This window comes from Chiroxiphia lanceolata, chromosome 1, assembly GCF_009829145.1.
Source record: "Chiroxiphia lanceolata isolate bChiLan1 chromosome 1, bChiLan1.pri, whole genome shotgun sequence".
Taxonomy (NCBI): Eukaryota; Metazoa; Chordata; class Aves; order Passeriformes; family Pipridae; genus Chiroxiphia; species Chiroxiphia lanceolata.
In genome coordinates, this window is record NC_045637.1 from 108,989,850 (window position 1) to 109,006,843 (window position 16,994).

The following is a 16,994-nucleotide window of genomic DNA, read 5'->3' on the forward strand; positions in this document are numbered from 1 at the left end:
ATGTCACAGGCTTGTTCTAGCAGTCTTCTGAGGGCAATGAGGAAAAGGTTTCACTCAGACCTGTCTTGGGAGTTGCAAATACAGATGCTGGCACCAGTCCCAGAACACAAAGCATACTTTTCAATTTTTACTAATACCTGCTAAAATTGTATCTTGGCATTTTTGCTTGGAAAGAAAATTAAGAAATGACCCTTCTTAATGCTTTGTAATCCACATAAACCTCAAAAACTCTTCTTAGGGAAAGGTTTCCACAGAACTTTTCTTTTCGAAAATAAAACAGGGTCTCTTAGGCAGTTGTTGCCTTTACAGATTGACTTGCTGAATTCAAACCCAAGAACAAATACAGACAATAAGCAACAAATCACTCAAACCTTTGCATGAATAGTGAAGTAATGGTTTCAGAGCTTATGGATACAGAATGTATAAACAGTGACATAGGAAACAAAGCATGAAAAGTTGTTTTCAGAGAAACTATCTACTTCAAAGTTTGAAGTACATAGCCTAAAATTGGACAAGCCAATTGGACTTTCCCTGCAAATGCACTGCTGATATTGTCATCTACCTTTAAACTTTTTTTGAGTAGAAGCTTAATAACATACATTTCAGAAATTAGAACTGGTTTTCACAGGAACAAATTTATACACTAGAGGGCAAACGTTTATCTGTTCCATAGATGGTTTTCCCCACAGAAGAAAAAAAACATGAACAAGATGAAGACTTTTATCAATGTGTTTTTCTCCACTTGTCTCTTGCCTTTTTTAGAAGTCAATGGTATTACAACAATTAACATAAATGGAGAGTTATACTTCAAACTGTAACCATGTCAGTCTGCAATTTTTAACCCATAATGTAACAAAATATATGGGAAGAATGGGTGAAGGAACTTTTTGGAGACATCAGGTTTCCAAAAGCAAGTGGACAGTGCAAACATCAACTTAAGAACCAGATAAGAAGAGCGGTAGTTATGTATCGGGTAGGAATCAAGTCAGATAGACAAGTCTGTTGTAAACAAGCTTCCACTACCGTGGTTCTCAGAAAGATTAAAAAAAAAAAAAAGTAAAATAGGAAATTAAACAGGATATCTTTGCATATGACAGGAAATTTAACAGCATGAAATTCTAAATAACTGCAATTATAAACTATAGTCTCTTCACATGGTTTCATACAGAAGAAAAAATAGCAAAAAATATAATAAAATTCAAAAATACAATCCAATAGACATTAATAAAAATACTGAAGATTAAGTCAACCTGCAAGCTGTTAATAACTTCTGCAGTTTATGACTTCTGCATACAATTAAAAGACCAAAGAGAAGTGATCTTTCAATTTGTCAGAAAAGACAACACAACAGATGTTTTAATGAATCATATTCCTTGTGATTCTGATCAAACAATACTGCCTTCTTCCCAAAAGGAAGTAAAAATCTGGAAGATAGCTATTAGTAGCCAAGCAAGCTGCTTCATATTTGTTTCCACAATAAAAATAGAAATTTTTTGTATCAGATGCTTAAAAAAGTTAAAAGGAATAAATGGAGATAGAAGACATAGACCATATTGAAACACAACAGTCTTTTTGAAAATACTTATTTTAAGACAGACTTTCAATTGCCTGCTGGAGTGTAACAGACAGATAACACACAATTAAAGGCTCGTTAAGGAGAAATGAAAAAATAAAGAAAATGCAAAAAGTTCACTTTTTGTCCAGCAAAGCATGGAATTTCTCAAAACTCTGAAATCCCAATCAAGTTAAAACAGTGGCAAGGGCTACTGTTTTCTTTAACACTACAAATCTATTTAGCTAGTAAATATTTAACCAATAGCTAGAGGTTGCTCTTTAAGTACTAAGTAATGAGACGTAATTAAGGTAGCAAAGGCAAAAGGTTACTAATTTAGGGCATTTCTATGGAATAGTGCTTAAATTATAGGTTTTATACAAAACGCATGGGCCAATGCACAAGAAAAAAATCCAATTTTAACGGAATGCAGAACAAATTAACATTTTAACATTATAATACTACTCAATTGTATAATGGGATTTTGCTAAGTGTCACAGAACAGAAAATAAAAGTAACACTCCGAGGTATGCTTGTTAACCTCTTCAAGCTGAATATATTACGAGCCTACTGACAGCAGTAAATAGACCCATTGTGACATGAAAGACTCTGAATTCAAAGGCCTTTAATAGGTGTTGCTTTTTCTAAGTAGACTGGTCTTAAGAGTATAAACAATGAACAAGGTAAAAATTATGTTATCCATCCCAAATACTTTCAAATTTCCTAAATGGAAGTGGAATGATTCCTTTAAAAATACCATTTAAAAACTCTAGTTCCTGTGATATATAACGTCTTTTTCCCCACTTCTCCTACCCATGTTACAGGAACTTAGCCTGGTAAGCATAGCCTTCAGCAACCATACTGACCAAAAGGCTTTCTGGAAAAATAAGGATTAGAGTTGTTTCAGTCAAACCCTGTCACCTCAACATTTCAGCATCCTGGTTGTCCATCCAACAAGGAACTCAAACAAGTACTTAATTTTAAGATATCTAAATAACAGCAAGTCTGTATCCATAACAAATTGCCAATATTAAACCAAGAAATTTGCAGCCATAAAACTTTGTCAAAGAACTCAAGGTAAGCAGAAGGGACAGAACATTCTATTTAATAAAAGCTTTAAAATAGTATCTCCGTAGTTATGATACTCATCACTACTGTCTTCTTCCCTCCTGACTTCTGAACCTCTCAGTTCATTACACCAAATTAACCACCTTTTTCCTTTTCATCCTGGTTTAAACTATCCACAATGGAATAATTAAAGGTTTCACAATGTAGAAACACCTACTCTGTGGAATTCAAGCACAACTGAAATATAAAATAGATTTGTTGAAATGCCAACTGGCAAGAAGAAATGGGAAAGTTCTTTTCCCTTTTGTTTTTGTCAATTTACAGATTTAACCAACAGTTTAGCTCCAACATAAACTGTACCTTTTATTAAAAAGATCTAAATTGGGAGAATGACCACACAAGTTACATTTTTCCTCAGAGTGGTAGTGGCTAGAGCATCAGCTCTGAGCTGACTGCAAGGAACACACGTACGAAGAAACAGATTTTTATTTTTTTTTATAAAGCATTTATAATATTTTTGATTTTTTTTTTCTTCAGGAATCCAATCTACTACTATACTGCCTCTGGTAAGTAATACCACACAGAATCTTAACTGAGTTGACCAGGAGTGTGCAGAGCAGGGGATTGATGATCTCACATCTATTCCTACCACTGACATTGGTCTATACAAGTCATTTTGGACTAGCCATCATCAGTGACTAAATTAAATTTCACACCTGCAAGAGTACCCAAAAAAAACAGAACAGTAATTCAGATGCTCATTCTCTATATGTTAATGGAAATAAGTAGTTGTACAGACTGAGGTAAAATATTTTTAGCTTAAGTTTGCAGACAGTACAGCTTGGTATTGCTGGGTTTACAGTACAGATACAACAGTAACCAAATCCACCTCAACACCCAATTCACATCAAGATCTGCAAGCGTTATATGAATAAATAATTTAGTTCATTTAGCCATCAAATATTTATTTCCCAGGTTTTTTAAGTTTTGGTTTGGGGGAGGGACATCTTTTCGTTTTGTTTTAAAGCAGTTTGTCACAAAATGCTATTGAATTACACAAATTGTGTAACTCTCCCTCTTAATATTTATTGCTGGTATAATGAACACATAAATTGACATGAACAAAGTCTGTGAAATATTTACTCAGCATGAATTTGAAACCAACATATACTTGCCATCGATCCACAATGCAAAACTCTCATCTATTGCACATCAAAGAAATCAGTATCATTTATTGGGAGCTTACACAAGAAAATTATCTAGTTCAAAGTTAATTCAGTTACCTGAAGGCACTGCACCCAGGTATACAGTAGTAAAAAAAGTACAGTAGCCACCCAAACCCAAACTATTAAAATTACATCACAAGCCATCAACAATGGTCTTAGCACTGCATGCAGAAATCAACCAAAATGGATAATAATTCAATATTCAATTAATTCGTCATATCTAGACTATTCAATTAAAATGAGAAATTTTTACAAAGATCATGTATGCAAACTACCAAATAAACCACTGTAACTTATACCAGATATGCTCACTAATTCTTAGCTTATAGCTTTTATGTCTCAAATGCTTTTGTACTACATAATTACAGGGCTGATACAGAAAACTTTCTAGGGAGCATGAAATAAGAGTACTTTCCATCCACCTATGAAGATAGCATCAATTTTTTTTATTCAAGTTTTGATTACACTACTGCATAGCACTTCTTCTCTTGCCTATGGAGTATTTCTCCCAGTGAAAGAGCCTGTCAATGATTTAAGCTTCAGCAAGGGTATCTGGTAATTCAGATTATCAGATATGACATTTCTTTCAAAAAAATAAAACTCATCAGTATTCCTTTCTTTTGGGAATTGTAGCCAACTGGTGCCATTTTCACTCATTCAAATACATACAGGATCTTTCAGCCCCTATAGAAAGCCCTCATGGTCTGGTGAACTCATATTAGGATGAGGATATAAGATCTACCCCTACAAAGGGATATTATTTCTTCCCCTTTAAAAAGTCATTAGCCAATGCAACAAAACGTGCCAGAGAATGCTTATGTCACAATAAGTGACATAAATCACTTCCTACTATTGCCTTTATACACCAGGCAGTACAATCTGTCCATACCCCTGAGGACTGAATCATAGTTTGGGGAATCCTCCGATAGGTCACATTGGTGCCACAGGTTTAAAGTGGTAACTGCAGCCCAAGTGGAGTGGGGGTGCTGGGGGGAAATAATAAAAAAAAAAATCACACCTTTGGTCCTTTACTGATTTGAATGAAGCAGTGGGTATTCAAAAAGCTGGCTATTCACAGGTTCAAGAGGAGAAATTCAGTAGATGGGGCTGTAGGGCACAGCACAGCATAGTTGGAACCCTCGTCTGTGGAAAATGTGACAGGCCAGACTGAATGCAGTCCAGCAGACCCCAGTTGAGGCCCTTTGTGCCACATCTACACACACAAGGACATTTTACTTCCAATTTCTTTCTCTTGTGATGGCTGTAGTGTTTCCAACTTCTACATGTGTCTAACTCCCTCCACAAAAAAACCTTACTATATGAGTATGATATGAACAATATTACCCATTTGTCCCACAAACTGACTAAACTGAAGACTGTCCCGCAACGAAGCAAGTAATTGCTACCACAGACCAAAATCAGAAGATTTGTGCCAGCCATCCTAATATTTGCTTCCCAAGCACAGCTAACTACTTTCAGACATTTTTAGAATACATCTTCTAATAAAAAGGGGCTTTGATGACATTGTAAGTATTCTACTGTTAAAGTTTAAAAAGTCTTAAGGAAATGGAAATATAACGCTATGTGAACACCAGTAAAATAGAGAATTTTAATTATATGTAATAGCCAACAAGCTGCTTTTAGTGGCTATGAAAAAGCTACATTTAGCCGAAACAGCAATAAAACAAGAGAAGTTAAATATAACTCCTCCAAAGAACAGCATATTTATTCAAGCCAAAAAGAGCTAATTTATACTATGGGTGTAGCTCTCACTGACATTATCTGGGGAAAATGACTATTACAGGAGCGGGTGTGATATACAGCCCTTGAGTCATGCATGATAAAACCTAATGGTTTTGCTTTGAGGTAAAAGTCCTTACTAATCAAGTAATGAATCATTCCCAAAATGTCAAGTTTCTGAGGCCGTGTGTGTCAGAAGTGCCATTTGAGAGAGAATACTCAATCATTAATGAACACTTCTGAGATTTTTATCAACTGATTAATAAGAAAGGAAAAGAGTTAAGGGGCTTGAACAAAGAGTTAATGGACCTTTAATGACATTCCCCGTGTTTTAGCGAACAGAACATATTGAGTTTCATATACCACTGACTACAAACCACCAACGATCAAAGTGCTCCACACACTGCAAGTGTTCAAATAATGCAAGGAACAGTACCTACGCTTTCAAAACATTAGGAAATTATGTTTATTTAGTAATGCACATACTTACTTTGTATAACACCTAGCAATGTATTAAATTCCAGGTTAGAAATAAAGAGTCTGGCTTCCTAAATCTGTAGACAAAAATGAGTTAGGGAGAGAAATGAGGATATTATTATATAATATATTAGGTTCTGGACCTGTTTATATTAACTATCATGGAAGTAAAATTCTGACTTAAATACACAACACTAAAAAGACACCCGGGAACAACTCTGAAGACTCAAATGAATTGCATGTAGTTATACAAGTACATATGCATGTGCACATGCACACAAACACCTACATCTAATGAGGGCAGAGGTATCTGCCTTCAATATACTCTTCATCTTTGTGCTGACATCATTATGAAAATATCAGAAAGAAATTACTCTATCTAACAGCCCGAAACAACCAAGGATTACTAACCTAGGGTATTTCCAGCTCCCTTGAACAAAAACCCTGACCATACAGAAGTCAGTTCAATCACGTGAATCTGCAACCAAACCCCAGAAATAACAGACTAAAAAACCAAATGGAAGGATATCATTTGATAGCTAGGGGAATCCTATTCTGAAAGCAGAGAAAAACAGGGAACAAACAGAGGCAAAGAGGGGAGATCTCAAAGGAAGCACAAACGCAGTGACAAGATCCAAATCTCTTGTTGAAGACATGAAAATAAGTTAGAACCTTCCAGTTAGAGTGGCTCTCTTTTCCACACAGTTGTATTCATGATACGAAGAAGGGGTATTAGTAAGTTTTTTTTGTTCAACTTTGATACCAGTGCAAAGCTTCCAGATGACATCACATTCACATCTAGCTGATGTTGAGCACAAGCAAAGCAGATGCATGACAATATGTCAGGCATAAAGGTAAGCACTGAAACACTGGGCCAGAACCCCACACCTTATAACCAGGCTTTCCAGAATAACAGTGGCTTAAATCAGCTAATGATCTGTTCCAAAAAGTGATCAGAAGTGTTAGACAAGAAGGACAAAATATGCTAACATATGCTAACTTGTCAACTGTTTGTGGAAATATTAGTTTTCATATGAAATGCTAAAATTTCCAAGAGGAAATCATATGATTCAGAGGTTACAATTCAGAATCCAATAGTTATCTCAATCGTGTAATGATTTACACCCAAAACTAATTTTGTCTGATAGTGTCAAATACTATAAAATGCACGAGAACAATCACACAGTATTTTAATGCATAAAATACTGCTTGACGAGGTTTCAACACTCTCATTTAATCACAAACCACAATAAAAGAGAGACATAACATGCAGGATCAGCAACACTAGGCAAGAAATTCCTCACAAATGTCTTGTTCAGTAAGATGTGCTCAGAGTTAGTTCCTTTAAGTTCTGTCCAAAATTTAGATTAATTACACATTCTCCTGAAACCTCAAGAAACATAAATATTTAGTGCACTTCCCGTGGCATCCTAAATTATGTCCAGGGATGAAAGAGATTTGCTTTTTCTCCATATATTTAGTTTTGAAAGTTTGATGTATCATAGTTTTCTCTTGGAGGCTTTTCTAAAAAAAAAATTTTAGTTAACTCTTTAACATGAGCTGAATGTTCTTTCAGCTGCAAATCCTACATGCTTTAATCATGTCTTGCTCTAATTTTTTTTCTTTCTTTGAGAAGAAGAATACTGTAAAGTTAGCTTTAGGTTTGATTATCCAAATGTCAGCTTTCAAGACCAGAACAGATCCTGTCATGCAGTATAGTAACTGCATCTGAAAATGACATGGGATTGAAGGGTTCCAAAACGATCAAACCAGTTGCCAAAAAAAGTTATCCATAAACAAAGAACAAACAAGGACACTTCAGTACCAATCCCGTGCTGTAACATAAAAATGTGGGCTAGTCCTAAGTTTTTGCAGTTGGCATTCATAGAACAATTGCTTCGATTTCATCTCAAACACATGAAATAGTCCATCTTTCTGTTAAAATTATGCTACATCAATGAAACAGCTGTGTAAAAAAAGGTCACAAAGTTCTGAAAATATAAGAAGCAGCTTTCTTCAAAACTTTCATATGAAATGGAAAGGGCAATGCCTATGACATTACTAATTAAAAGAACCAATGCACTCATTTAGAGACATTTGACTTCCAAATCCTTCACAAAATTCATCTGTTTCTTTAGAAGTCTCCACTGAATTCTCAAAGATCCCCAACAAACATCCAGGGCTGTATATGCAAGGGGCAGCTCACATCATAGACCTCAAGGAAAACAGCTACCCTTACATGTGAAAGTCACAGCTTTCTCAGTCACAGGCAACAAATTTCTACAGTTTACTGCCATGTAAAGAATTAAAATGGATCCTCCTGATGGTACTGCCTTCTTTATTCTAAACGAGGAGTCATGGTATCTCTACCTGGAAGCAATTTTGTTTGTTGACCACTTCTAACAGACTGATGGTGAAATGCTACACTTACTTTCCAGAAGGGAAAACAGATGAGGGAAGTTACACTGAAAAAAAAAAAAAGACCCGTAGGAACTATGTTATTTTCTACTACCTGTAAAGAGCAACCTATGAGCACCTCTTGAAATCTGAAAGACTATTCAAATACTTTTTCCCTTGTTTCAAGAAGAGATTTTAAAAGAAAAATTCAGAACTCACAAGATGCAAGGCCAAGAAAAGCCAAGATAAATAAAAAACGTATACTAAAGACAGCAGAATGATCTGGACAACTTCTGGTTGTTTATTGAGCAAGATCTAGAAATCACATTGAAATCCATTTTACTGCTGCTTACAGCCAAGTATTTCTGAGAGACAGGTTATTCGATAATAATATAAATAAGATGAATGTGACTGAATAGCTGAATTAGGAGAAAATAAAGGGAATAAACTCCAGCATCAATTAGTTCTAGAAGTTCTGGTTTAAAAATGTGTTGGACCCTCTCAGTAACAGAAGATGGTCTCGAATGGATAACGTATTATACAGAAAGAAAAGATAAAATGTCTCACTGATCAAAAATAAAGACCTGTTGTAAAACATGTAGTTCTTAAGTCTAGATGTCTGAGGTCATGCAACTGTGCTGACCATTTATGTCAAGCTTGTTTTGTTAGTCTATTCCTAGTAACTGTCACTTCCATACAAAATTTTACAGTAACATGAAGAGTTAGAAATCATTCAGTTTCTGTATATATTTTTTTAATTAGCAGACAGAGAGGGGAGAGACACTATTAGTATTTCTACCGAGACAGAAGACATCATCCATCTTGTCTGGCTAGATGGCTGCTGCCAGTCAGCACTAATTCACTGACTTGACATTGCACAAATAAGCAACTGTCAGAGGGGTGCTGGGGCCAAGGGCAAAAGTTGAGATTAGAAAGCACAGAACATGGGGAAACCTGAGATACCATGCAATAACGGTATCAAAGAATAGGAAAGGAACTATGTTACTACATGTGATGGAAGTGTGGGGATACAGAACAAATTGTTTTGTATTACAATGAAAAGTAGAATAAGGAAGAAAAATTATGAAGCAATGCAAGGTAGAAGTGATTGTTTTGTCATTACATTCTTTTTTGTAAACTTGAACTGTTCAATCTTGTCTCAGATTCATGTCTTAAGTACTTAAAATTGGTTAAAGAACAGCTAGTGCCTTAGCAGAACTCCACTCCAGAGTTCAAATTCATCCTTCCTCCTCTTTCCCTAAAGGAATGTAACTGCGGTAGGCTTTTAAACGTGGTTACAGGGTTAAACATAACTAGACATAGCTAGTATTGCTTATATTCACTAGGATAAAATCCATGTGGGCTAACATAAGAAATTGAAGCATCTCATTTTTATGACATTTATTAATTCCAGCTTGTACCTGGAAATCTAAGTAATGTTTGCCAAGAGTCAATGCATGAAAATTACGATTTCAGGGCAATAACCTACAGCTACTGCCAAACTCTGATTTTTTTTTTCTAATATGACAGAAAACACATTGTAGACATAAAAGATCATTAAACTACACTTTCAAGCAATAACATGTCTCTAGTAGGGGAGCATTATACAAAGTACATGCTGTTTACAACAGCTACCATAAAATTTGCTGCAATCTCACTCCATATTTGAAGTCCTTTAAATTACAAAACATATATGCAATCTCAACTACCGTTCAATTGCTTTTAAATTTATCTAATTAAAATCCTTTCTTAGAAGAAGTGGTAGCAGCATGTCCAACTGCACTGCTAAATTTTTTAATCAGAGATCGAGAATTTGCATATATTGCAAATAGATTTTTCTATTTTTCTTCATAGCACATTCCTACAAATCATTCTTAAAGATCATAAGAATAACATTTCCTTTTTCTAACATACAAGTCTAAGTATATAACAGCTTTTCTTTTCCTTCCAGAATGGAACACCTGATGTCACTATTTGTTAACTGTGGTTACTACCCACTCCAATCCATTTAGATCTATATTATTACTTAAGAAAGACAAATTCTAAAAGAAAATATTAAACAGGGCAATAAAACCAAACGCAAGCTTTTTTTATTGCACAAACCAATGCCTGCTTATACATTTCTTCATTATTTTCAAGTTGAAAAGTAAGGCTAAAGTTTCCTTACAATAAACCCATCAGTAATTTTATTGTAGCACTAAATACAGCCTGCCTTGTTGTTAGTGTAAAAGGATTAATGCAAAAAACTAGTTCATAAACAGAAATGCTTTTTACCGGAGAATCAAATGCAGCATGATTAATTTTTTCTTGTTTAGCAACCATAACTTCGACATGCATTGTACATCTACCTACATATCATACAAACACAACTGTTACTTGAAGTTGAAAATCTGAAAATTAACATTTACCATCTACTTTAGTAGTAAAAGTCAAATCAGTTCAGTAATTCATAACAATTTACAGGTGGGCAGAGAAACCATACAGAATAAATTTACAGTAGGTATTTATCACACCTAGGCAATGAAATTACAGGAGTTGTATATTCATTATTTGATTTGTATTTAAAAGGTTGTTCATACAAAGGTCATACATCTGCTCCATAACTGTTCTGATAAAAGGAAATACAGGAAGCAGTAAGAGGCACCTTTATATATCCTAGGCTATAATAGTTATCCTATGAAGAATGTAATTCATGTAGTGCCCCAGTCCTGGAGATTCTGTGTTAAAAAGGCTAATAAAATCACATATTCAAATTAACTGGAAACTCCCTTCTGTTCTAGATGAAAAGGTTTGGAATGCACTATAAAACCAAAACATACACATTTCCCTTCTGCCTACAAAACCCAATGTAAAAAGCAACAAAACCTTGCTTTGTACCTAACAATTACTTTAGCTTAAAATAAGGGGATAAAACAAGGTAAGTTTTCTCATTATAAAAATATTTTATATAAGGGAGGAGATGAGATTCTCAGATAATTATATGAGAATAAAAATTGTATTTGCTTCAATGTCAAAAAGCATACGTGCTTAAAAGAATTTTTGGAGTGAGACTTCATACTGTTCATATTTAACCAGCCTCATTATTCGTTTTCAGAAAACTCATTTGCCATATTTTGAATACCTCAACTATTTGTATTAGACATACTTGTTCAAATAAAGACAGAATTTGATACTGAATTAAAGAAAACAAGGTCTTTTCTAATATAGAAAATGCATCATTGAGCTATTTTATTTCACCCCCACAGCAGAGTCAATATTAAATCCTACCACAGCTCTCACTTTTGAAACAACATATGCAGCAGTGGGGTCTCTATGGCAATGACCATTTTACTACATTTTTTTTGTACTAACAATAACAACATTTCTTTATTGGAAGAGAATTCCCATGAACAAAAGAAATTACAAAGGAAATCTACCAAGAAAAATGTGGGTTTGCTTAAAATAAAGTTTTAACAATTGTGAAAAAAATTAAGCATTTGTTCTCTGAAAACAAATATTTTTCCTCATTCTCCTTCCAACTGCACTAATTCCAATTCAAAAAGCTCACAACAGTAATGTTAAGAAAAGTACCCATCTAATCCTGGTTTGAAGGATCTTATAAGCTTCTGCAATATGTATCTATTTCAACAACCTGATTTTTGTCATATTCTCAGAATTCATCTTTCAAATCAACTGCAGAAGAAAATTTTTCAAGCACATCCCAGTTGCTTTTAAGTTTAGAAGCAAAAGTTCTACACAGCAAAAGCAGACTCAAGAGACTCACCTTAATCTCTTGGGCTTATTTAGTCACGTCATTTCAAAGTGTTAAATAATAACCCATCTATCACAACAATAGCTAGTATTTCTTAAAGCAACCAGAAAATGCCCACTTTCAAACTTAAATCATCTTATGTTAACTCATTCACAGTAAAGACTGAAATAAGGGCAAATCTGACTCATGTATAAGCATACATGGAAAGGAAGTTTTCTCCAATTTAAAGAAATGTTTTCTTAGATGAAACAGTAAGGGTAAATACTTTTCCTTAACAGCTTTGGGTTTTAGTTGTTGTGATATACAACACTGCATAAAGGCAACTCTTTTTTTCAGCAAGGAATCTAATTGTAACTCAGCTTCTCAAACAAAGCATGTTAGAAAGTAAAATCAGATCCTCTAACAGAAAAGCAAAAAACACATAATTTCTTAACAGAGGGAACACATAATTAAAAAGTGTTATTCTAAAGCAATGCAGAGCTGAGGCAGCAAAAGGAAGAAAAATTGGTTTATTCTTTGTCCAGTACAAGGATGGTTCAGGAATGATTTGTTTTTTTAAACACTGCTCTTCTGCAGCTATCACATTCTGAAATGATTAGAACATAAAATCCCCATAGGAAGGACATGGTCAGTCTCAGACAATTTTGTTGTGAATGTTACACCAGCCAAACCATTCCGCCAGTTTACAGTGTACCATAAAATATTTACACAAGCTATGAACTATAAAATATTTTCACATGAACTATAAAATATTTACACTATCAACATCAGTTAGGAAAGAATGATGTGCTGTCAAGCTGGTGTGACCCAGGAGTAAAGATTTTGTGGTCGCAGATTAAATAAAACTATTGCAAATCATCTGGAAAGTTACAGGGACTATTAGGTTAAACAAATTACTGCTTCCTGGTCTCTTGGATGGTAAATGTAACCAGGAAAGCACAGCTTATATGCTTTAAGCTAGGTTTTACCAACAAGAAGGGTTAGGTTCATAATCAAACTGTACTGACCTCTCTAAATGTTCCTTCTAGCAAGGTGTCCAGATGTTGAAGAGGAGCAGGAGTTTTATCTTTGAATCGTGTCAGCAGTCGTCGCTCAATAGCTCGAAACTGTACGGCCCTTTCAGATAACAGTTCCTGAAATTTTTCAGCATTCAAACGTAGCTGCAATTTAAGGGTTTTCAAGAATTCAGATTAAGGGTCATATATATTGTATGCACATTGTAAACAAAACGGGAGAAATTTAGTAAAATTTTTGCGACAGAGCGTATTATACGAATATGATTGTCGTTTATACCAGTTTCATACTTCACACTCCTCATAAAGCTTACTAACATTTTCAAGAATTATCATTTCCGACTGAATTCAACACTAATTGTCAACAGCCAGAATAAAATGTGAAAATGCACAAATATCTCATCAAGAAGCCTATTAACAAGACTGAAATTTCACCCCCGAGACCTGAAGGCTTGGTTTGGTGTGCTATTTATGACACATATACACAGTGTATTGGACTTGATATTCACTGTAGTAGAAAGTAAATGGTTATTCCCTTAAGCATGAATAGAAGTACTGGATTCTGTACTGTTTGAATGATTGTCTTTTTCTGAAGTGAAATCCTTTTTTTCTTTTTATGCATACTGATCAGCTATAGCAATAAACTTCCTCGAAGTGTTCACAAAACTTTGAACATTGTATATCAAATGCTCAGATGATAAAAAGTCTTATTTTATCTATTAATCATCACTTACCAGCACATGCCTTTAACATAAAACTGACTAAAGATGAGTCTTTCAGAAAACTGAGATACCTCTGTACAGCTGACATGCTATAACTAGCAGAAGAAACATCAAGACACTCAGCTTTCCACATGTGAGCAAAAATGCCCCAAAATGAGCAGAAATTTCCTTAATTTAGAAATCGGATTATATTTAAATATAAGGAAGCATATCTTTATGTCAGCACATGATTATGAACAACAGTTCAGGGAAGCGAAGAGAAAAAGAAACATTACACAGTTTTTCCAAAATAGTAGTAAAAAAGGGGAATCTCAGGTAATATTCTCCCAGGTTTGTCAAAAAAGAAGGGATGGGAGCGTAAGGACCCACTTTATAGACTATTTAATTCTTTTGGGACCAGATAATTATTGGAAAATTTCAGAAATTTCAAAATAGCCAGTTGCTACCTAACTAGATCCTAAATTAGCATTACAGTAATAACACCTATGCTTCAAACTTCAACATATTTAGGCTTCACTAGACTGTACCATAAGCTTATGCTTACAATATTTCTACCAGTCACTTAAAAAAAACACAGACATTTTGACTTTCAAATTAGCTGAACAACTAACCTTGAGCTTAAGACTAGGATCTAGGCTGACCCCTTAAAAAAAACCCCATAAAATTCCAACTATAACTTCCATCTTTCTGTATGGTGATGGCTCAAACTCACAGAAAATTTGAGTAGCATGAACAAACATCCAACAGTATTTCTCATTCTTACATACATATGTTGCTTTTACCAAATAAACATGTTTAATAGAAATCTTCAAATAGCTATTCCCTTTTTTTACCGGAAAGGTGTGGAGGGAAAGAATGGATACATTTTATTCTATTAGCTATTTCTACAAGCTATCTGAACTACTGGAGATTCTTCATTGTCATCTGCATAGTCAAACAGGAAAAAGTAATTACATTTCTTTTATATCTGGTTTGGTAAACTTTCTTGAGCCTCCAGTGCTTGATCTGCAAGGGCAGTTTTTTTAGACACTGAAGGGACTTTCCATATAATTAACAGGATGACTCAGGGGGGGAAAAAAGTGGTCATGGTTTCCTTATTACAGAAGTGCAAAACAGCCTAAAACTAAGGGCAAATTTTGAAAGAATTTTACAATTAACATGATGTTAGTGAATGAAGAATTCATGGCTTCTGTACAGGCAGTGAACAGAAGGGCAAATACTGGTTCCTTAATTTGTATCATTTGCAGACTGCACACTGGCTACATGTGCTCTGCTAATTGCAAGGGCTGTTTCAGAGGCGAGGCATACTCCGTACTTTAAAAACCAATTTATGACATTTTTTTCCAGAACTGTCTTAGATATAACTTCCTATTTTCTGAAAGCCAAATGCCTGTGATAGCTATAGTTATAATCTGATTAATCATTGTACTAACATACAATTTTAAACTAGCGGAACATTAAGGATTCACATATCATGTAACGTACCTCAAAATGTCGATCAATTAGTTCAAAATATTCTTGCAGGGGAATTGAACCAGAAAAGGTACATGCAAAATCTTTGCAGTTTTGCTTCTTGAAATGTTCCTCTAGTCGGCGTGTGAGCTCTTTTGTTATCAGCCAAAGGTCTTCCAACTGGTCACTCTGGATCCTATATCGTTCTTTGAGCACAACAGATACAAGACTAATAAACACACACTTAAGCCACATACATTCACTACACAATATAGTTTAGATAACACACAAATTGAACATGCTACTTGTAACCTAAGTCTACATGAGATTTTCTTAAGAGATGCATGTTCACTTGTGTTAAAGAAATGCTTGTATTTTGTTGATGTTGGTCCTAAATACTATCCCTTTTATCCTAATTTTAACAGGCAATTTTGTGGCACAAGACTCTTACTTAAGAGTATGGACCTATTCGTGAAGAAAAAAAAGGTATGAAGAACTACCACAATAAGGAAACAGGAGAGTTATATGAAATCATATATGAATATATATGAATACATGAAAATACATGAATATATGAAATCATAAAACAGGCTGTCTGTAATTCTCTGCCATAACAACTTTAGTGAGCTTTTCTCAAGGTTGGAGACAGAATCAGGTTCAATTAACTTTGAACTGTGACTGAGGCACAGTACCTTAAGCATCTGATGGTAACAAACCAGATGGTAACATCTTGTGGTAACAAACCACTTTTAATGTCTTTTGGAAACGGTTATTGAGTTCTTCAAATAATACACTCAACATCATTTTTATTACATCTCCACTTCCTAGGAAAACTTGTAGTAGGAAAAGTGTTAGTCTAACTACTCATAGGCAGCAATATTCAGCTTTGATAGTGCTATGCTTCACTCTAGACACAGCTAATATTAGTAGAAGGTGATTCTTATCCATCTACACACTATGGCTTTGTAAAAATGGCTTAGTGTAGGAATGAAAGTGTTAATATAAACCGAAGTAAGAAATCAAATCCTGTTAGCTAGTGTTATCTCTCCCAGCAAATGAATTTCAAAGTATCAGGCTAGTGGAGTGAGATTTTATTTCTAGTCCACATTTGTATAATCCCCTCTTCAGGTCCCAGGAAATCAGAATTAACTAAATGTTGAGAGGAAAACATTATGGAAAATCATAGAGGCCTTTTAATTATTTTTCTTATTTTTTTCAGACAAAACACAATAACCAACAGTTCCTTATTTGTTTTCATTATGTATCTACCAATATCTTATAAAAGAGGACAGATAGAAATGCAGCCATGACGATTTGATACAAAATAGTTCTCTTTTTTTCCCATATTAACAAGGTCCACAGTAAATTAAACTAACCAGAATTCTTTAGTACTTGAATACAGTTATTTAAAATTTTCTCAACATTAGTAATTCAAGATTGTTTGACATTAGCACTGGCATCGTTCCCAGGATACGTATTTCACTGAATACAGAATGAAAAATTCTGTTTACAGTGTAACAGGAAAGAAGCAAGTTTTATTTAAAAACATGCTTGTTAAAGAAAAGAACACCATCTGCTAAAGATAACATTCAACCT

At 34.5% G+C, this 16,994-nt stretch overlaps 1 protein-coding gene across 3 annotated transcripts in view; it reads right to left on the reverse strand.

The window, feature by feature from the left end:
- BBS9 (Bardet-Biedl syndrome 9) overlaps positions 1-16,994 on the reverse strand; it is a 285,582-nt gene that overhangs the window by 196,066 nt on the left and 72,522 nt on the right. For all 3 annotated transcript variants that reach the window (XM_032707850.1, XM_032707763.1, XM_032707681.1), the window contains exons 18-19: positions 15,432-15,604; positions 13,219-13,371 (exon numbers count right to left, since the gene is read on the reverse strand). In XM_032707850.1, coding sequence (XP_032563741.1) covers positions 13,219-13,371; positions 15,432-15,604 — 326 coding nt within the window. The remainder of the gene's footprint in view (positions 1-13,218; positions 13,372-15,431; positions 15,605-16,994) is intronic.